The sequence below is a fragment of the Fopius arisanus genome, unplaced genomic scaffold (genome assembly GCF_000806365.1).
Source record: "Fopius arisanus strain USDA-PBARC FA_bdor unplaced genomic scaffold, ASM80636v1 scaffold00175, whole genome shotgun sequence".
Lineage (NCBI taxonomy): Eukaryota > Metazoa > Arthropoda > Insecta > Hymenoptera > Braconidae > Fopius > Fopius arisanus.
The window spans coordinates 121,341-144,144 of record NW_011887914.1 but is presented as its reverse complement, the minus strand read 5'-3'; the positions used below and the strand labels follow the sequence as shown (position 1 = coordinate 144,144).

At 34.0% G+C, this 22,804-nt stretch overlaps 1 protein-coding gene across 1 annotated transcript in view; it reads left to right on the top strand.

Moving 5' to 3' along the window:
- Window positions 1–8,069: 8,069 nt before the first annotated feature.
- Window positions 8,070–22,804, top strand: part of LOC105272444 (growth arrest-specific protein 1) — a 28,418-nt gene continuing 13,683 nt past the window's right edge. The window contains exons 1-3 of the mRNA XM_011314592.1: window positions 8,070–8,359; window positions 20,622–20,904; window positions 21,456–21,667. Of these exons, the coding sequence (XP_011312894.1) occupies window positions 8,328–8,359; window positions 20,622–20,904; window positions 21,456–21,667 (527 nt within the window). The 5' untranslated portion in view covers window positions 8,070–8,327. The remainder of the gene's footprint in view (window positions 8,360–20,621; window positions 20,905–21,455; window positions 21,668–22,804) is intronic.

The window sequence follows — 22,804 nt, the reverse complement described above, 5'->3', positions numbered from 1 at the left end:
ACCCTATCTGAAGAATTATCCAAAGTCAATCTCGATCTCCACCCCCAAATTTACACTGATGGGTCAAAAATCCAAAAGGGCTCCTGTGTGGGCTTCGCAATCGTTATTCCTTCCAAAAATATCATCATCAAACACAAAATTACTTCCTACGCCTCGATTTTCACAGTGGAAGCTCTAGCTTTGCTATCCTCCCCAAAAGCCATTGATTCCCTAAAAATTGAGCGCTCCGTTATCCTCTCTGACTCCCTCAGTGTCCTCATAGCCCTATCCCACCTCTCAAACTAAAAGTCTTCCTGGCACATAATTTACGAAATTATGGATCTTTACTCAACTTTTTCCCTCAACGGATATCAAATCTCTCTCATTTGGATTCCCTCTCACGTAGGAATTCCAGGCAATGAAGCTGCAGATCTGCAGGCCAAAGATGCCATTACTAATGGTACCCTCCAAAATTCCTGTATTCCCCACTCTGACATCAAAGAATCATTCACGAGAAGCATGAAGGCCAAAACCTCCAAATTACTCAGAACTCAAAGCACCCGCAAAGGCACCCACTATTTCAAACACTTTTACAAAGGTTTTCGCCCCTCCTGGTTCCACTCCCTTAACATTGACAGGACCCAAATTTCCTCAATCTCTAGAATGAGATCAAACCATTTCAACCTCAATGACAGCCTTTTTCGCAAAAAAATAATTGACTCCCCGCTCTCCGAATGTCACCTTCCTGAAACCCTCTCACATATCTTCTGGTTCTGCCCTCTCTATACGAATGAACCCCTTTCCTCCAAACTCTGAAAAAACTAAACATTTCCTCATTCAATATCCTAAAGCTAATCTCCGACCCAAGCTCCAAACTAGCTTATCTCATTCACAACAACTTAAAATCTATCCACAAATCAATCTAATCCCTAGTTCGAATCTTTCCCGCCTTCTCTCTGCGCTACCTCTCTACCTACCGTATCACCTCCCACCCATTCTCACGTAACGTTCCCACATTGGGAACAACGACCGCAAGATTGAAAGTCAGTGCCAACTTAAAAATTAGAAGAAGAAGAAGAAGAAGTTAGACTAGTTTTAGACACGACTAAATGTCTTAAGAACGTTATATCAAGACTCCGGTAACAGTGAATAAAGTTCTTTTGCTAATTTATTAAATAATCGAAAAACGATCAAGTTATTCGGGTACACAACACTAGACACTTGAAATAATTCAGCAATAACATTAAAAAGACCGTAGCATACTCAGCGTTTAGATTCCCTTAACTCTTTAAATCACCATGTAACCTCAACTGTGTATTTTTGCCCAACCTAGACTGGGTTACTCGATACCACTAGAGTTTAACTCTGGGTATGAACCATCAGGGTAGTACCTATCATAATCAGAAAATCATTGAATAAGACATGCCTAGTCATGGAGCTCTAGTCAATTTTCCATGATGATATGTCAGTTCTTAAAATTATTAGGGAGGAACATAATGTCAAATGTATAACTTAAGAAACGAGTCTTGTATAAATACTAAAACCTAAGAATACCAGTTCGTTCGATTAATTGAACAAATTAATGATACGAATGCGAGAATGATTGATACATGGTAAATTAAATTTTAGGAGAACTAAAATCCAGAGAAAAAAATGCACTGGATTATAGCTTAAACTATAGTTTAGCTTGTTTTTTCTGGGAATTTCCGTCATGTCAAATTTTCATTTACCACGTATAATCGATTCTAGTTTTAGTGACTAATCTATTCAACAGTCCTACCAACTGGGATTCTGGTGTATTACCATTCATTCAATATTCAGTTTTTGAGTTATACACATGACGTCAGGGTTTATTCCGATAATTTCTAAACTTGACATACTATCGTGAAACATAATCGGAACTCCTTGGTCAAATATTTCACACTGAATGGTGTTCTGATTGTTACCGATACTGATGAGTTCAGTGTCTTCGTAGTTACTAAGTAGGGAATAAGCAGTAGCATTGAAAATTAATTGCAAACATATTGTGATACTATAACGTTATTAAATGGAAAAAGTAATGACAAGCATCTAATCAATATTCATGGTTTTCATGAATTCGAGAAATTTTAGCTCGTCTAAAAAAATGAACTATTCAAATATCGTTTACTGTTTTTCTGAGCCACATACTTTTTGATTCATCTATTATTTAATACACTTGACGAAACGAACAGTTAAAAAAATATATTGTTATTTTCCATAGGTGAACTTTTCCATTTAGACTGTTAAATTCCCAATTCATTGACGATACGTTTCATATTATTCAAATTTCTGACGGCAAGCGTCCCACCTTTCCAGTGCGGATGCCCATATTTCTACCACTCTATCACTTGACCTTTGTTCGAGTTATTCCGCGCTTACGAAAACATTTCGAACTGACTGTACTCAAGCCCTAATTTGTTTTCGATATTCTTCAATTCGATTGTCTCGCAAACACCATTTTGTTTTTTTTTAATTTCATCAATGCGATTTTTGAGCGGTAGCCATTATGTTCTCTTTCATATATAAGACGAACTTTATATTATGGTTTTTCAATTCCATTTTCTTCATTTCCGTCCTTTTTTCTGCAGAATTGCTATGGTAATGAACACTATGATTAATTGCGATAATGCCTGTCATTTAACCATTTGTTCTATTTAAAAATTTATCAGCAATCCATTGCCTAGGTTTGAATATGTGTGCTTAGTGAGTAAGATTCGATTTTCAATTCCAATTATGATCTCTGCCGGAATTCTTTCCAGAGCCCGACATAATAGTCATGAAATTTCATATAACCAAAAATTTTCAATCTTTTGTATTCGTCTTCATTGCTCTTTATTCTCCTGTAAAAATTCTCAACTATTTATGCGGGAAAATTGTCCGTGGACTTCTAATAGTTTTCCATTGAAATTCCAAATATGTTCTCCTTTTTCATGATCTTCACTAGTCCATTCAAGGATTCCATTAATCAGAAACTTTTGTCCTTCATCTACAATCTAATCAAATTTTACATAAGATTCCACAATATTATTAATTTCGTTTCATGCGAGAAGAAAAACTTTTTTAGAATTGAGGAAATTTTTTTCTCTTAATTCTCCTTTCAACCAATGGGATTAGAAATGTGATATGATTGATACCTTTTCATTACACTCACTCTCCGTTTTTTTTTGAACAAAATTAATTATTCATCATTGTTCTCATTGTAGGACGGATCAGATCAATGAGAACTATCCATCTCGGTTCATTATCTATTCAATTTTCAAAAGTTAACAAGTAATTTATTAATACAGTATTGCTAGGCTCACTGAATAAAATTTTTCAAAGAATTTTGAACTCAATTTTCTTTAAATTTAATTTTTTTATTCAAATTTCATATAATCTAAATTTCCGGGTCCTCAACTTTCCCGGTAATTCCATCAACTTTGACTTTCGATAAATAACCTGAAATTCTCGTAAATGTCTCCAGTTATTCTTTTAATTTTTAGTTCTAAATAGAAGCCCTCTCACCGGTCGGTTTTTCAATTCGCTAATTTTGCAGAAAATGAAAAAATACGAAATTTTCGCACCATATATGTATTTGAGTACGAAAGGACGTATCAATGATTTCGAAAAATTTTATATATCAAGATATATAAATAAGTCAATGTGAAGCTCGGAGTCTAAAATTTCGTCACACAATATGGGTATTTCTGGAAAGTATTTCTGGGCGCAATTTCAGCTCCATCAGTAGACTAGTTTGAAAAATGCATAGCAATTCCTTGAAAATCTTAGATCCTCCCTGACAAAAACCGACCTGCCTGAATGCAATTTTTTTAGGTCGAAATCTTGTTATAAGTATCCTCCCTTTTTCAAAATACAATCGATATTCAATATTATACTTCATACAAGTTTTATGTCGATATTGCTTCCGTTTTTATTGCTTTTCTTTGCCCAGTTTGTTTTTTTAGTTTGATTGTTTTGCAAAATTATTGAGAAATATTCATAGAACGTGATTATCTTCTAGATTATTTTTCCGTACGCCGTATTACGATTTTTAGTTTAGGAATTGGTATTACATACTCCCCAAACTCGAAAACGTGAAAATACTTACGGAAGAATGCTATCCAGGATTTTAGGATGGAGTTTTTTCACTCGTGTGCTTGACCAGTTGTCGCCTGCGGCTCGAACGTCCTATCCCAACATACCGGAAATAAGCTTGGGTACAGTCAGCCCAAAATCTTTAAATACGTGCGCAGTAACTCGTTGTGCAGAACAAATGCTTATTCATTAATTTCTAAAAAAGCACTTTGTTGAATATTTTTACTAAATTCTGTGCAATTTTAGAAGTCAATAAATTAGATTTTTTGTACTTTTTAAAATTTTATTTGGAAGGTAGTAAGTTCAGGAAAGTAAATTCAGATATAAATAATTCATCATTGCGTATTAACTTTCTGGATACCTACAACATCCGCTCAACGTCGCAGACTTATGTCAACGCGACTTGCTCGGCACAGTGATCTCACCACTGTACTTTATCTTCCATCGCATGATTGAATAATTAACATCTTAGGCCGAAACACCCTCTTCAAATTTAACCATCAATCTGACAAGTACTCTATTAGATACGGTTTTTGCAGCTTTTTAAAAACTTGCAAACATATTTTTTTTTCAATTTTTACAATTGCTTATCAAAGAAGGATTTCAAATTGCACTTTGCTATAAGAATGAAATTGTGACATAAATATATCACTCTTTTGAAAAAAGAAATTCTTCCATTATTTTTCCGACACAACCAATATTTATCGAGTTACGATGCTATAAACAATTATGTCCGGAAGCACCTCCAATTTTGTTTGTTGCATAACTTTTGAAAACCACTTTGGTTTTCTCTTTTCTCGCGCTATAGGATATCTGAGAGGGCTTTCTACCTCATACTTAATTTATATCAAAATAAAAAAAAAAGTTTGTTCATTGAAATAGTGCGGAATACCTGCGTATACACACGATACCTCTTCAATTGTCTCTGTTACCTTCTTCATTATTTTTATATTATGTGTAGTTTCATTGATTATCTCAGTTCCCATTGATCCTACAGCAAAGTGGACAAAATTTCACCACCCACCCCCCTCCCTCGAAGCCCTTGAAAGGCATGGAGAGAAAGTTTCGTAATCTGCAAGTAATCAAAACAGTATTCAGTAATATTAGTATTACGGAACAGTTTCGCATTTTTTCACTGAGGATTCAGGAAAAACTACGGAATGTGTTACGTGCTGTGTCTCTCTGTTTGAGATCGTGAATGCAATGATGGATTCAAAAAAACTCTTTTGGGCGACATCTAATTTTCCAGTTTGAGAATATTCGGAGTCATCTGAATATAACATTCAGAGACATTTCTTCACAATTATGCAAAAGAAAACGTCTAGCCGGATAGCCATGCTGAATCAAGTCCAGCGAAGGCGGCAATGTTTTGATACTTTTTATGACCCAAGGTGATAATTCTATGAAAAATTTGAGATCTTTATCTTGATGCGTTGATTTTTATTGAGTAAAAAAACGTGTTTTTTCATTTTTCTTTTTTCCCTCATTCTAAAATTCGTTTTAAATCTGAAAAAGTTCTAAAAGCCAAACATGCTTCAAACTTGTAGAAAATTTTTGTTCCATATTTTTCCCTACTAAATTCTATTTTTTATCAGTTAATTTTTTTTAATTAAATGTGATGTGTACAGATTTTTCTACTACTCTGAGAAAATTTGAGATGAAAAAATAAGGGGAAAAAGTTTCAATGTTTCGCTTGCAGTACTTTTGGGAAAAATAAAATCGACAATGTTTCACGTTTTTTTATTAAGAAGGCCTACCATTCTTAGAAGCTAATTAACAAGTAATTATAATTCTGCATAGCTACAATTACTAGTTAATTAACTGGTCAATTTACAATTTCAGAAATGTCGTAAATTACCTTTAAAATTTCCTATGTTACGGCGAGTATTTTCTGTGTGTATATGTGAAGCCATATATGAAGAAAAATCCTAAATTGACATACATTATTAGTGAGTTACCAATACTCTTTTCATACATTTTAATATTTATGTATTTTTTTGCATATGTTTGTTATTAATTTTTTTGTTCGGGAATGAACGCGAAAGCATATGAAGTATCGGATTGGTCTGTTGATGTATAACCAACGGCAATTTCCGAAGTTAATTCTTTTATTTTCAAATCATTTGAAACGTGTGCCGTTGTTTATATAGGTTACTTTACTATATGCATTCCTTCACCGTAATCCAAAAGAATCCCCTTGTCGCGTCCTTCCTCCTGATCCTAAACCCCTAGCTGCAATATTTTTACCTAAATCCTCAAAGCCCCCTCCCCCCGGGAGAACCCGCTGTTCTCTTTGAATACAAGTCCAAGGCCCAAACCTTCATCTATTCAAAAAAGATCTTTACCTGGCTGTCTTTCTGACACTCACCCACAATTCCCCTCGGTAACCTCATGAGACATCACTCATTGGTACATGTTATTTCAACTTCAAAATTATTTAATTTTGTAGCCATAGTTCAATGAATCTCAACAGCTACCCTGTACATGACCGTATTTAGTCGCCTTCGATTGATTCAACGATTAATTTTGGAACAGTCAAAGGAAATAAGGCAATTTTAAAGGAACTCTTTTTTCAATGATGGAGATTTTTTTAACGATTTACGTTCGATTTTGGCAATTTGAAGGACTACAAACTCATAATATCATGCCGTGTGCAATCATTTATCTAAAAAAAAAATTATTTTTCAACTCTTTCAATGTTTTGTGACGTTTCGACCATTCTTCCGGGAAACACAAGATGTGTTAAGCTATTATGCACTGCAGAAGTCTTGCAGAGCATTGATGTTTTTTGAACTTTTGACAAGACGTTATAGCCGATTCTTGCTTTTAATTTTCGGGAGTTGTGCTCTTTGAGAGCCACTAAAACTTTTAATAGTTTTAGCTACTTTATTGTCATGTATATTATGAGTCAACTGCAAACAATACTTTCATAATATAAGTAAAAAACAAGCCGTGACAGCAGTTATGCGACTGTGTATGAGTTATTGAAATGTATGGGTATATAGAAAATATTTTCTTTGCCATCAATAAATTGATAAGGTTTTTTGTTTTTTTTCTATTAATTTATATCTATTAGGAATGTTGAATATTATATCTACTACCAATGTATTAAGATGAAAATTTTTACATCAAAGAAAATTGATTCGATTCTATCAATTCTTATTTGTCATATAATCATGTTCCACTAAAAATTAAATATGTATGAGACTAATTGTTCAATTACGCTTGTTTTTTTTGCGCGTGTGAGAGGGCAAACGACATTTTTTTTTTCAAAAACAGAAACGTGACAACAACTAAAACGTCCAATCAAGTTTCCCCCGTTAACAGCAGATTTAAGTTCTTGAATTCAATTGTGAATATTCTTTAAAAATCTTAAATCTTATGAGTATTCATTCATAAGTGTTTACATGTGAACAGAAAAAAGAGAACCGTAAGGAATAAAAAGACGAAAATGATGACAGATACACGGAGCTGAATATTCACTAAAAATTACAAGGAAATGAGGAAGTGTGATTGAAGAAAATTGTGCGAAACTGTTAGAGAACTTAAATGTGAACTTCCTGTGAAAAATTAAGACATTGCGTATTATGATAAATTTTCCGAGGGTTTTTCAGAAGACACTGGCAAATCGCAATCGGATGCACTGGTTGTATTACTTGTACCCAATATTTATCGCAGGAAAAAGAATGAACAGGAAAATTTAAAGCAAAAATCCTCGGGAAGTGGAAAAATTTGAGAGCCCCGGTGGCCGTCGGAATGGGACAGCATCTCGGGCTCCTCGGAGAGAGACACCACTATGAAACCAATGTCAAAGGACTTACGGCGCGGGGGTCCGCGCGGAGTGGAAGACAGGCTAGGCCACGGGCCCGGCTGGTTGGTATCTCAATCAGGTTAGGCTACCCTGGACCCTTGATTCTCTTTCCCCTCTTTTTTTCTCCACCAGTGGTGGGGGCATATTCCTTGCACTACTCTGGAAGTATCGGGCCTTCGGCTTCGGAGCCGTCACAACTCAATCTAGTAACTCCGAGGCTACCGCAACCTTCATACCTGTTTCTCTTAACACGTTCACAACTTTTTTTTGTCGTCTTCCAAACATAAACAATCTATTTTTTCTCATCTCTTCCAGAGCAACTTCATCTTTATCCATTAACAGATCAAATTTTATGCATTGCTGTTGGAAAAATTATCCATGATTGTTTAAGTGAATACTGTGATTAAGTGTTGTAATTTTGATTTTGTGGAGCCATGTGATAATGTGCAAATATCTAGAGAGTGAAATACGAAGGTAAATTACATCAGGCTATCTGCAATTTTTAATTAATGTTTCTTATTGCTCCTAATACACCAAAGATATGTATAATACCATTTCTATATACTTCTCCAATTTACAGAGTATATACCGTAAATCTACACAAATGTTGCGTTTCGATGAATTCCAGCCTGTTTATGATAGTAAATAGAATAGAATCCGTAATCACAGACACAAAAGAATATTTTTATTTAGTTGATGCTTTCACTGTAAAGCTTGCTTGGCATATTTACACTTATCATTGAGCCTTCAGAATCAGGAGATTGACTTAGGGAAAGATAGTTTAAACTAAAAAACCAAGTTTAACAGTCCTCATTTCAAAGCAAAAAGAACAATGGTGAAAAGAAAAAGATGATACAATTGAACACGTTCAAACGCATGCACCATCGCTCAATTCGTTAATCTAATAATACACTTCCAATCGTTTGATAATGTTGTATGACTAACACTTGATAGTTTATACTTGATGAATGTGTCCTTGCACAAAACTCCACTTGAGAAGAATGATACCGAGTTATGTTGCACATCGTCAGCCAGATCCGGGAAGAGTTAGGCTATTAATGATAAGGCGAGTCTGATCAGCACAAAAGTGTGCGTAATTGTGATCAATATGAATCCCAAAATGCTCGAATAAATGATAGGAGGAAATTTCATTGATTCCGAATCAGACAATTCCGACGAGCTCGCTTCTTTCGACGTTCTTTGATAAAGATACAACGAGACTGAGGATCAATTTGGAAAAATGGCAGAGTTCGAGTTCGATCAATGCAACGTTTCCAAACGTGAAATGTGGACATCGCATTCCGTAGATGAAGGCGTGTATAATTAACATTTTAATTGATTCTGAAAATTCTCAACCACAACGCAAAACATATATTATATGTATCTTTTAAAATATCACTTCTTCTGTGCGGACGCAGAAAAAGTTCCTCACATACACAATTCAACTTTTATTCCGCGACAAGCGAAATTCCTGTGTGAGTCGAATGAAATTGTGCAACTAGAAATCGGGTTATTATACTACATACTGCAGTAATTTAACGTACTTCCCTTGCATATTCTTTATCCTTAACTCTTTAGAAGCCATTGATCATACTTTTTTTATGGTTATTTTACATCGCTTCGACTCTGTTAGAATATATGGCGATGATGATTAAGACTTCAATTGATTAGATCTTACCATTCTGCCCGGCCAGAAATCGAACCTGGAACCTATCCGTTGTGAGGCAACGACCTTAACCACTATATTAGGCCACTGACTGTTGATCATACTTCATTGTGGCTTTTCATAATCTTTATTTTCTCAACGTACGGAGAGTTTGTTGGGATTCATATCATTTTTCTCATGGCAAACTTTTGATGGGATTAACATGAAAAAAGATAACATTTTTGATTTCTTTTCTTTCGAATGGAAGCATTGCAATAGTTCGATTTTTTGATCCTGTAATTTTGCTTGGAATTGATGTAGAACAGTCTAAAATTTAAAATACAAAGTTTGAGAGCTCTGTGTGTGTGGGTAGTCAACCCATGGTCAATTTTTAGAAAAGAGGAAGAATAAAGCAGTGAGTTTATTTCAAAAACTCTGTCATTTTGTTAGTTTAGAGTTCCTAATATGAATTCGTTCTGGGATTAATTTCAGCCTAACCGGTCGAGTAGTTTTCGAAATGACGTTGATTATTTTTGAAAAGTTTTTAGCAAATATCTCAGAAACTATCCAACCGATTTCATTGTTTTTTTTTTTTCAAATATTCGTCCCATTGTGCTGTACACAGATCAGGCAGAATATATATATATATATATGTATTCCTACAAAGTTTTTGAGACATTTAAAGTTTTGTTTTTTCGGAAAATTCGTTTTACGCGTTCTCCGATTTTTTCAAGTAAACCTAGCAACTTGTTTTATCATGCAATGCTTGTTATGACTCACGAAGTTTCAAGGTGGTGCGAATATTTTCCTGTGTTTTTTCTGAACTTTTCAAATAAATCATAAAATTGTTCAAAAAACGTAAGAAATTATCACATCATCACGAAACTTCGTGAGCCACTAAATAATAACAAAACGTAAAAGCTTTAATTGGTTTCAGATCAATACCATCGTAAGTTTGCCAACAAAAAAAGGGGGGGGGGGAATTTTGGGGGAAAAAAGCGAAAAATGATCTGGGGGCCGATTCTCGACACTTGGGGGTGTAATCCGTGAACGAATATTTGGTATTCCCTTGAGAACGCTGATTCGTCAAACACGTACCCATACGAATGTGATTCGTAGACGGATCGGCAATATTCGTTAACGGATTAGTCATTTCGTAAGTCTTGCGATTCTCACCTCCGAATGTATGAATGCATCGTTAAAAATTATTGTGGTTAGTATTGTTGAACAACGTCAATCACTTGAATTACCCTCTTTTGTGCTTCGGTATATTTTAATAAAACCTTCTCCTGTCAATTCCTCGAATGGATCCCCTGCATTATACAGATTTCGAGGGCGATGCTGTTCTTCTTCGATCTCTTCCAGATCCCTCAAAATTTCATTATGTAGAAAACGGCGAAAATTATCCATTTTTTTAATTAGAAAATTTCATAATAGAAATTCAATTTTTTTTATGCAATATAGGTTAGGCGCCTTCAATCTTTAGAATACTTCGTATGGGAATAAGATTCGTGTGGGAAAACAAAATTGTTGAACGAAAGATTTTCCCTCACGAATTTAAAATTTCCAAACGAAAGTGATCAACGAATCATTCATTCGTTCACGGATTACGTTCCGTTCAGGGAAGACGTTTCCCATCCGTCGAGAATAGGCCTCCTGAAAATTTCTAAAATATCGACTATGTTCTACATTCGGTATTCGCTTAAAAACCTATTCATATAAACAAAAAAGCCAATCAAGCAACTCCCGATTCGAACGACAGCCATATTGCATGGTTTAAATTCGTGCGTTTATGACGTCTGGCAACGTTTCGCTCAAGTTATTATAGGGAACGAATTGACGAGATTATGTATGAGATATATGGGTAGCGTTTAGATATGATCATTGAAGGTTGGATCAATAAAAGTTGAGTGAAGAATTCAATAAAAAATTTTTCACAATATCTGATCAGAAGAATTACCAAAAAAACAATTTACTAATGAGAAATCCGGGAGAGTGTAGCAACAGCAATATTTTTCGCGGAACAAGAATTTTATTTGAAAAAAAGTTGTTAAATTCAAAAACGTACTTGGATGTGCTTGCAAAAATCATTTTTTCCTTTTTTTTCTTTTTCTCTATACTGAAGAAATATGTACCATTTGTTTTGTTATATTTACAAACTATCTTTTACCACGAAGTTTTGAATTTTCTAACAAGTAAAATTTTTTATAATTAGAGAAGAGTAGGGCAAAAGGAACGATGCAAAAAAGGGGAATGCGGGCAAAATGTAATAACACCGATTGCTTACATTAACTTTTTTTCTTCGTCAGAATCTCATCAACATTTTGCCGAAAATCCACAAAAAACATAAAAAGTGCGGAGAAACAGCAATTCCTTAATTTCTGATTCTGATATTTTATCATAGAACTTCACATTTTTCAACTAGTCGTCCATATGTTCTCATGACAATAACTTGAAATTCAAACAACTTTTGATGAATCAATTATTAGATTATTGAAGAAATACAGACCGTTGAAAAATATTCTATTAAGTTACACAATGATAGTAAACGAATATTTTCCATTAAAAATATGTTTATAATTCATATTTTGTTCTGCTCTTCGGCTCAAATATTAAAATTGACATTTATTTGACAATAGGTTGAAACCCATGTATACATATTTTTATTAACAGCCTGACAAACGGTAATTTAGGGATTTGATTTATTCGATCAAAACTGGATTAGAACCATTTTTAATGGGCCTAGTTATACATCAAAAAGTATCAAAAATATTTGGCAGATTTTGTAATTTTATAATATGTGATAATAATATACATGCATATGTACTTATCCAACAAGAAGAAAAATTCATCAAAAATTATAGATTTGTATTAATAACTGCATATAAAATGATCTTCATTTTTTTAGTACCATTTTCGAAATATTTTTACTGAACTGAGAAAAAAGGAAGCATAGCTCTTCCTGTATTACTAAATTAGTGTAACATAGTACATTTTAAGGCAAGAAGTATTCGAAAAAATGTTTTAGTTGGATTCGCTGGAAACGATTTTTTTTCCTCTTTCGGTTAAACCGTGGATTCCCTGTTTCAAAAGATCAATCAGTTATAACACTTATTATGAAAAGACGTAATCTCTTGACAAAGTCAAATTGAAAAGCCTTATAATTGAGAACTAAAGAAAATATGAAAGAAGAAAACTCCTGACCTGTACGTACACGCCCGTAGTTGCATTCACCGATCACGTTTGGAAGGCCTTCTCTCACTTCAACCTGGAACACCACTACCATACGTGTAAATCCACTCGTTCTATTGAGGAACAACGAAATCTCCTTTTTACTGTCTCATTTTAATCACCAGCTATGAATATGAGCACTCGATTGGATAAGCTTTTCGGAATGGTGAGCCAAAAATTATAGCCTGAATTGTTTAGAAAAACTACAGAATGAAACCGTCGTCGACGGCGGCTAAAAACGAATATGCAATGCTTCTCGATGAAGAACCCGAATTTGCGAATCCCCTGAACATTTCCATAGTTTATTATTACTTCACTTAGAAAGATTTTTTCTCATGAATGAAACTAATTGTTAACAAAATTCCAAATAATTTTTCAAGTTCAAGAAGTATATCAGTGTGGAATTTCAGAACTTATTAACAGTTTGTGCAACCTATTAAATTCGTTTAAAACTCCTCTACCAGCCATTCAATTTATATAATGATTAGAAATTCGACAAATTATTTTCAAATTCATGCACCTAATGATGTAACAGTCGCATTTCCAAGAACGAATCACTCCAATCGGAAGCTGCAGGATGGAAAGTAGTGCTAGTTTTGTTGCTAGAGTGCTCTTCCAATTAAGTGATAACATTGGCTAATTTATCACATTTTAACTCTCCTCCATGAAGATTACCACGTTCTCCCTCCCATATCTCATTCGATAATTAGTCAGCGACATTAGCTAAGAGAGTAATGCATTCTGGAGACGTTGAACTGGCGACATTACCGAGAAGACAAACCCAAAAAGAAAAAGAAAGAGCAGGAAAGAGAACGGTGAAGTCGTTCAGAATGATTTGTTTACTGAGCGCTGATGAATGCAAGAGCCGTGCGAGAGGACAAGTGTCGATAATTTCTCTTGGCTTCTCAGTTATAGCGGCAAATATTTACACGCCAATACTCTTTTACCCTCCTGAACCACTCAAATACGTCAAGTAATTTCAAAACAATTATCTAACTAATCTTTTTAAAACAAAAAATCTCTGGAAATTCCTAACAACAACGCAGATACTATGGTGAATACAACGCAGATTTCTTCAATACTTACCATTGTCAGAATAAATTTGAGTTCTTCATCCCTAATTATCCATCTGAAATTTTGTTTGGATACGCAGAAAAACTTATGCTTGTGATCCTTCAAAATTATAAAACAAGTCGCAAAGTGCTCTGTCATTAACTATGGTACAGTCATTTTTTGATAAATCAGCAATATGCTTCCGAATATTCACCTGAAAATTTTTATCAACATAGAGAGCCATGGTAGTTAAATTACACTCTAGTAAAGTAGAATATTCCGCGATAGGTTCAGAATTTAAATATTCCGAAAGTACAAATTTAGCCGAATCATCCCTCTACATCGATAATTTCGTTATTACTATTAAGTGCTCAACCCGTAAGTTGAGCAAACTTACTCATTTCCCAAATAAAGTGTTCAAATCATCATTGGAGTATCAGATAATATTTTTTCTACCGTTCTTCAAAAACGGGATTTTCGAAAAAACGAAGAAATTGAAAAAAATTAATAAGTGAACAAAATTATGGTTAAGATGGACGACCAGAATTCAAGAATACTCTCAAATGAAGAAAAAAAATTTAATTTCAAGAATACACTAAAGCGTCCCATTGAATAAGTTCGGAAAACTTGTTAGAGATGCATACGCACGCACACATACTTACGGACACCGTTTAAAAATGGCATTTGTGCCATTTAAAATTTGGCAGTGAATCACATTGGGGTAATATAAAAAAAGATAAGAAAGTTCATTTTGATCCATTTGGAAGTAACAAATTGATATATTTAAATTCAGCACTTTATCTGAAGAAATTTATTTGCATTTGGGATGAATTTCAAATGGGGAGCTATTCCTTTGACGCGGTTGCCTTCCTTTCAGCACGCATAAAATGTCTGAAAAAGATAGATAGGTGAAGATAAGAAAATACAAGGAGAATAAGATGTGCATTTTTTCTAGAATTGAGGAAATGAATTTGTTCATTTAGATGTACGGACCCATAGCAAACTCGGCTGCCGGTTTGCTATTATTATAAGTAACGGTTGGAAACTTTTCATTCCGGGAATGAGAGAGAGACAGGGAAAAGGGAGATGCGGGGCCAGTGTCGAGGCCAAAACGCAGGCACCCGCCCGGCCGTCGGCCGCCCCAGACGTGGCAACGAGGGACAGATGGTTCGGTGAGGCTTCACGGCTTCTCCATCTTCTCATTTTATTTTTATTTTTTCTTCATTTTTTTTTGCTTTTGTACACAAGCCACTTACCGAATAGCGCTCATTCCCTTGTATTCTTGATTTCGATCCATCTCACACATTTTCCCTTTTTAATAATTAGTATTACCGCAATCGTACCAGTTTTCAAATCTTCTTTTATTTTTTCATTATTTTTACATCAGAAATGCGAGAGTGGTATCTGTAAAAATCAAAACAGGGTCATGAAGAGAACTAGAATCTCCACAATCGAGATAAAAACTCAGCAATCTCTGCCGACATTAGATTTTCAATATTTGGAATATGGGCAAATGGAAACAAACATTAAAAGTTTATTGACTTTTCATGGATGCAATTGGTGAAAGATTATGGATTGCACTGTCCGATATTTCAATTTTCATTTACATTTGTATTTGTATAGTTTCAATTCAATTCTAATTCGGAGAAGAAGAAAGCCTTCACTAAATTAGGCAGTCATCTCAGGAATGTACGAAAAACTTTTTTTATATTAGGAAACTTTCGATTTTTTGCCAAAAACGTTAATTTTCATATATATTATTGTACACATTTCTAAAATTTTCACCGTTTGTCAGTGTTATATAGGATTTGACAATTGAGAATTAGTTGCATATTTAAGACATTCACTGAAAAATAGTATAGAAATAATTATAAAAATTGCATGGTATTCCTTTGTGTGCAATAATTCCAAAGCTTTTTGCCTTAAAATTTCAAGTCCAATTTTCTACCAGTGTGCCGATAACAGAGTGCCCACAATTTTTCCTGGAATAAAGAACTATGTTTCTAATTCAAATTAACGGTCTATTTATATGTCTAATTGAAATAATAGTATACTCCGGAAGTATGTGTTTATTTACACCTCAAAATGGATTTTCATTCATATGAAATGAACGGTCATGTGACACGAGGATACCGGAAGTATGTGTGATATTGAGTATTACAAAGCTTCAGATCCGCTATATAGCGCGAGCAATTCATCACGCCCCCCACTCAATCCATTTCTTTTTGTTGGCTTTGTAGTTTATTAAATTATACGACTCGATTGGTGAAAATGATGATCCAAAAATCATTAACATTCAGTTACACTGTAATAGTTATTTTACGTACACATAAAACTTTGCAGTCGTTCAAATTTATGTTTCCAATTTGTTTTCTTAGAGTACAATTACATATATGGTTTAGATGTCAAAGCCTGCAATATTTAGATGGTATATCGGGGTGTATGTAGGAGCGAGCGGAACACAATGAAACAAGATGAAAAATAAATGTAGAATGAAAATTGCGCATATCTCTTCTTAAATATTCGAAAGTAATAATTAATATCTGACTCAATTTTACTTATAGTTACTATAAAATGATTTTTAACTTAAAGGCTCAGAACAATTTTAATAACATTGCGTATTTTTGAATAAATTGAATACGAAGGAGGCCCATATTAGTTTGGGCGAATCGAAATTCATTCGCGAGTTGTTTTACACTTCCCCCTAGTTTGTTCGCCTTGCATTTCGGTGCGCTATATGTATATATTGCTCCCATATAGGCAGTGTTTTTTTGTAAATTTGTTTTTTGACTAAAATAATTTTATAAAGAATCTATCAGTTTTCATCATTTTTTAAAGGGATACAGGGACTTCAAGAAACTATGGCAGTTGTTAGCAAATAAAATTTTACTTTTTCAAGAGATTTGAGTACACTTATATTGGTCCAAAAATCGATTATTCTGTATTGGATTATGTGGTTAAAAAAGGCTAACCCGTTCGTTAACTTTTAAAATAATTTTAAATATATCTAAGACTTATAACAGACAGAAGGCACTTTATACAATGAATATCTAGAAGAGACTGAAGACGTATCTCAGGTACAAGTAAGGCCCTGTTGCCCCGGAAAGAGCGATATAATTTCCATCTCTTGAAATATTTGTCTTCTCCCTTTCCTGGCCCTTTCTGGTCACCAGATGTATTTTGGAAAATACCCAACTAACATGGAAACTAATAAAAGACTGTGGGTATTTTCGCTTTTAATAACCACGCAACATTTTAAAGGAATATGGCAATAAACTATCTTCACTCGAATGAGAAAAATAAAATTTGGAAAGAGTGATAATTTTGTAGCCGGGGAAATCCTTGAAAACCACCATTGCGGATCCCTCAATGGATTTTTATGAATGCGAAATTAGTTATGAAAAACTTGATATAATTAAAATTTTCCGGAGAATATTATTTCCTTACCTGCAACACTTCACGATTTTCCAACAGAATTCCGACATAGGGTCGAAAAATTCTTTCCAAATGTTTTAATTTTTAATAACTAGAAACCGAACGTGCGCGTAGCAATGTGTCTTCCGTCACAGATCATTAATCTGTGAGAGTATATTATTGAAAAAGTACTCCTGAAATTTCATCGAAACAGTTTCGAATATTTAAGCATAACACATTCCTATGAAAGTTCCTCGTTATTATTACTGATAAATCAGTCAGACTCTCAACTTTTCAGGCATTACAAATTTTGAAAAATCTTGTTTTTAATTAAATTCATATAGAATGCCGCTATGAATATGCGCCATGAGAAATTTCGTGCACAGGACATAGTGCATAGACGCCAATGAAAGAAAATCTCGCGTACAGTAGAGTACATACGCGCCAATGAAAGATGAAGTTTGAGTGGAAATAAGTTTAAGTTGCGATCAATAAACGGTGAGGAAGGAATGTGACAGATTTTAAGCTTCATCGAAATTTTTGATTTGATTCGATACAAATGTCCACCTCCCACGTAGATAGGACGAGCGCCGATGCGACCGCGCAAGCGTCCTCAAAGTTGATGCCTTTTCTTTCTGCTTTTCAACCAAAATCATCAGTGTCCTCATGATGATAAATTTTAATATTCATAAAAATAATACATGTCATTTGACCACTGGATAAATTCCAAAATTTATCAATAAATGATTTGCTAATTTTGAATTACTGTGTTTAGTTACTGAAATTCGATTCTCAATCATTTCAATTGTAATTTATGCCGGAATTTTCTTCAAAGTCTGACAATAATTCTCAAATTTCATGCGACCGAGTCCATTACCTATCCAACTTTAAAAGTTCAATAATTGATTTATTATTGCAGAATTGCTAAGCTGACTGAATGAAATTGCCTAAATAATTTTTAACTGAGTTTCATTTAAAGAGCACTGTTTTCGAAATTTCGTATAATATACATTTTCTGGCCCTCACCTCCCCCGGTAATTGCATCAACATGACATTCGATAAATAACCTGATATTCTTGTAATTCTCCATAAAATTCAGCGATTTTTGTAATTTTTTCCTTCTAATAGAAGCCTTCGAACCAGTTGTTTTTTCAAGTCGCGTATTCTACCGGAAATGAAGAAATATAAAATTTGAACAGCATTCGGCAATTGCCTCCTACTTGAGTGAGAGGCGATATAGCCGTGAAAGGAATAGAATTGAGCACCATGTATGTATGTGTGTCTTAAAAAATGTGGTAATTATTTCGAAAAGTTTGATTGATCACGACATTAGAATAACGAAAGTCAGAGTTTAGAATCTAGAACTTCGTCACTTAATGGGTACTGCTGTGACCATAGTACAGTGACCATAAATCGTTCAAAAAACGCATCGATACCAAGAAATAATTCATTGTTACCAGTTTTGTAGAAAACAGATGGAAATTTGAGTTTTCGATCATCAAAGTCGCGGAAGATACAATCAAATAACGTGAAGATTTACCGAATCACTATCAAAACAATTTACTATTACCGACGCAGTACAGCCAAATTTCTGCGGACATTACTCTTGTAATTGCAGTAAATATTCGGATGACTCGCAATTCACAACGAGTATGATTACGTTATATCGGTGATAGAGTTCAGTTTAAGTCATATATTAGTATATTTAATCATTGGTTCAATTAAAACTGAAAAAAATAATTAATATCAACGTTGTGAATGGAACTGCAGTGTTCAATTGCTTTATCACATTAAAAGGTGGCTTTCGTCTCCGCATTAGAAAAATCATACAAAAATGAAGGACTAATGGAAAAATCTAAAAAAAAATCTGGATGCGTTTTTTATCGAGTAGAAAGATGATTTTAAAAATAGATGAATCTGAGATGTTCAGATTTGAAACGATTCGACTTGAGATAAAATGATATATTTTCATTGTTTAAGATGAAGGGCATCAGGAGGAGCATTTTGAAAAAAAATGTCAGGTGGTTGAGTATTCGTCGAGATTTTCCTGAAAAAAATCTAAACAAATGATTAGTTCCTTTTCGGAACCTATTCAACTGATCCAAGTGACCCACATATATATTTAACCATTAAAGATCAGAAGATTATGGAAACAACACATTAAAAAATTTGAATGTGAGACAGAATTTTACGTTCAAACGAATGTTTTGAGATCATGACTATAATTAACATGAATAAGCGGATATGACACAACAGCCGTTTCAAAGTTGATTTTATAAGCTTCAAAATGGTATAGCATATGTATTCTTTAACTAAAAAGTGGGCTTTGAGAGCAGAAAGTGTCAATTGACTCTGAAAAAAAAAATAGATTGAACATATCTCTCACTGATAGATTATGGGTATTTTTGTGGCTGAAAATAATTGTCGTAATATTTTACTTCCGATATGCCATTCTAAACAGGGCTCAGCGCTAATACTATTCTCATCAATATTCGTGTTAATATTTTGAATTTATTTCATTTTATGATAATCTTTACAGATTGATGTAGATTATACTTAGATATTGAGTATTATCGATTTGTCGATTGCCAATTTATAGGCAATGAAAATTCTCAATATTAATATCACTGACTTATGTATTGTTTTTATTTTTGTTAAATTCATTTTTCATTGGAGATTCATTATTTTTGTCGGTCCGATTTAATTTCTCCATTGGCTGCTTACTGATGTTCATATTAGTATAATAATTTTAGTTTTGCTTGTTGATCTCGGCAATCGCTGATTCTAAAATTTCTTAAAAATTTTCAGTTGTAATACCACGACAGCTTCAAAATCATCGAGTATTTCCCGATAGGTGCGTTGCAAACAAATGAAGGAGTCAAGTTTTTCAGGCATAAAAATTTTTCCTGAAAAACTTGACGACTTCGTTTGTTTGCAGGGAACCTTGAGGGAAATACTCGATTAATTTTGCAGCTCGAGCGGTATTCGTCGGATTATTTGTTCAATCCAAATTTCGGTTAACAGAATTGGTCCATGAGACGAACCTCACAGTTGTCAAATACAAATTTTATTTTCAAAACAAATATATATTAATTCAAATTAAGGAATCGAATTAAATCTGTCATTGACATCTAGGGTTCATTCGACTGGATATTATTTTGTTCTTATATATAGGAACTACCAGACAAAATTATCAAAAAATTATCAGTATAATACCATGGTCCTTGGTACAACGTGACGTCGAATGGGCCAATCCTTTAACGGAAATTTGGATTGGAAAAATAATCGAAACAATTCTATAAATCGAAAAAAATCAATCAAGAAATTTTTCATTCTATGATTTGAAGAGATACGTAATTCATGTAATTAATTATTCAATATTGAATTTTACAGAAGGAGAATGTCTCGAAAAGTTCAATGGAGCTTCATGCTCTCTGCACTGATGGTACTCACTGTTGTTGCTGCAGATGATGAGACAAATACAACAGGTATATCCATAAGTTGCGAGAACGCAAGGGTGAAATGTGCATTTAGGTCAGGATGTGGTACTGCACTTCAACAATACATCGGGAGTTGTGCAAGTGACCTTCGTGGTGGTGTTACAAGTTGTCCAGAGACTTGTCTTCTTACGCTTATTGCACTATCGAGCACTGATGAAGGAAAACAACTTATGACAGTGAGTTCAGAGTTTTATGAGACCGATATATCACAATTTACTCCAATGTTTATACGATTTTTTACATTAATCGCCATGAATATGTCAAATATAATTAATCCCTTTAATTTTGCAAAACCTGACTTACCGTACAGGAAACAGTTTGTAAACGATATATACATCAATTATATATTTCGAATATATGTCGGTCATAAATGCTGTCTATCAGGTGTATATTGAATATATATATATATTTGCATATGTGTATCACGTATCATCAAAATGCAGTATGTCATATATATGTCGCATATAATCATTAACATATATATTTTTTTTCTCGTGAAGTCTAGTTCTATGGAACGCTTCTGCTGAAAAGCGCATTATTGTCTTGCTCTATCCCTTTTCAATAGCGTTGAAAAAAATGTTATGTATTGAAAAACTATCTTCCACATTTTAATAATTGGAAAGGACAATGTTTTAAAGCTCAAATTCCTCAGGTTATTAAATAGCACTATAAAAATTCTATTCAACAAATTTGGTAAAAGTAACTAACATTTTACTTTTTTTTTCAGTGTACATGCAGTGAAAGTGACAGCATGTGCATTAGATCCAAACAGAGAGTGGAAGTTTGCAGAGCATCAGTATTAAATACACTGAATAAAACTAGAGTATCCTGCAAGATAGCAACGACTATTTGTAATGCTGACACGATTTGTTCAACAGCTCTTTCTTATTACCATCTTCATTGCAGAAGTATGATTCATGGGAAAAAATGTACTCACAGGTAAGTGCCTCTTCAAGTATTAGAGCTTTTAGTTAAGTATTTGAGTATAATATGTAAACTATATATATGTCTATATTGATTGATAAAGGGTGATTGCAAGAGAATTTTTCTTTGTAGAAACTTTTGGGACTTTTTTGATCGAATCTTTAGTTAGTTCACTTTTGAAAATTCCAGAAAAGACCTGTAGAAAGTAAGTAAGTATTTCTGCTAAATGAAAAGTTATAAAAATATTTTACAAAAGTACATCTATTACCTCTCAGTATTTTTACTTACTTTTTAAAAGTTTTCATGATACTTGTGGAAGAGTATGTTTCCGGGCTGTTCGGATGGGATCTTTTACTCGTATTCCAGCCGCAGGCAAGAACGGGCCAACCATACACGTCAAAAGATCTTATCCCATAAGCCCGGATAGTATTTTTCAACAGTGATTTTCAACACCATTCCCAGATGAGAAATCGTGAGCAGCAGTACGGAAAAGTAGTTCTTACTTTTCAGAGGGAATATCTGTAATTTCGATTTCCCCTTGATGCATTCGTAACTCATAATTTTGAATGAAAATTTTGAGCTGTGAGTTGGGGACAGAGAAATCATGGTACTTCTAAATTTGAAATTAACGAAAAAAAAATGGAATCAATGAGTAATCGAAAAAAAATGAGAGAGAAAAATAAAATTTGTTAGGCGCCGGCAGTAGTCACGCCGGTGGTGTGTGGCTCTGGTGGTCATCCAAGCTAAGCAACGTTTAGTTGGGTTAGTACTTGGATGGCTTTCTGCTTAGTTACACCTCTCTGCGTGGAGACTGTCGGCGTTAGGCATGGGTGTCGAGAACTACTGTGTTTACCGAGTCAGTGTGAATGATAAACACAGCAAAATTTCTGCATTACCGGCCGGCAGGACTACTGAGGTTTTCCATGGTTTCCCTCAACATAAGAGCAGGAGAGACATAAAGCTATACAATGAGTGGCGCCTATCAAATTCTAAATAGTAGTAGGAAAATTAAAAACATAAGCTTCACAAAAGAAGATCAAAATTTGTCATAAAATTAGTTGACTGTCTAGAAGCGCTTCCTCACCCGTAAACATTGTATTTAAATCGCCCCCGGTAGGATGAGCGGCGCGCAATTAAGCTATCGGGAGTCTT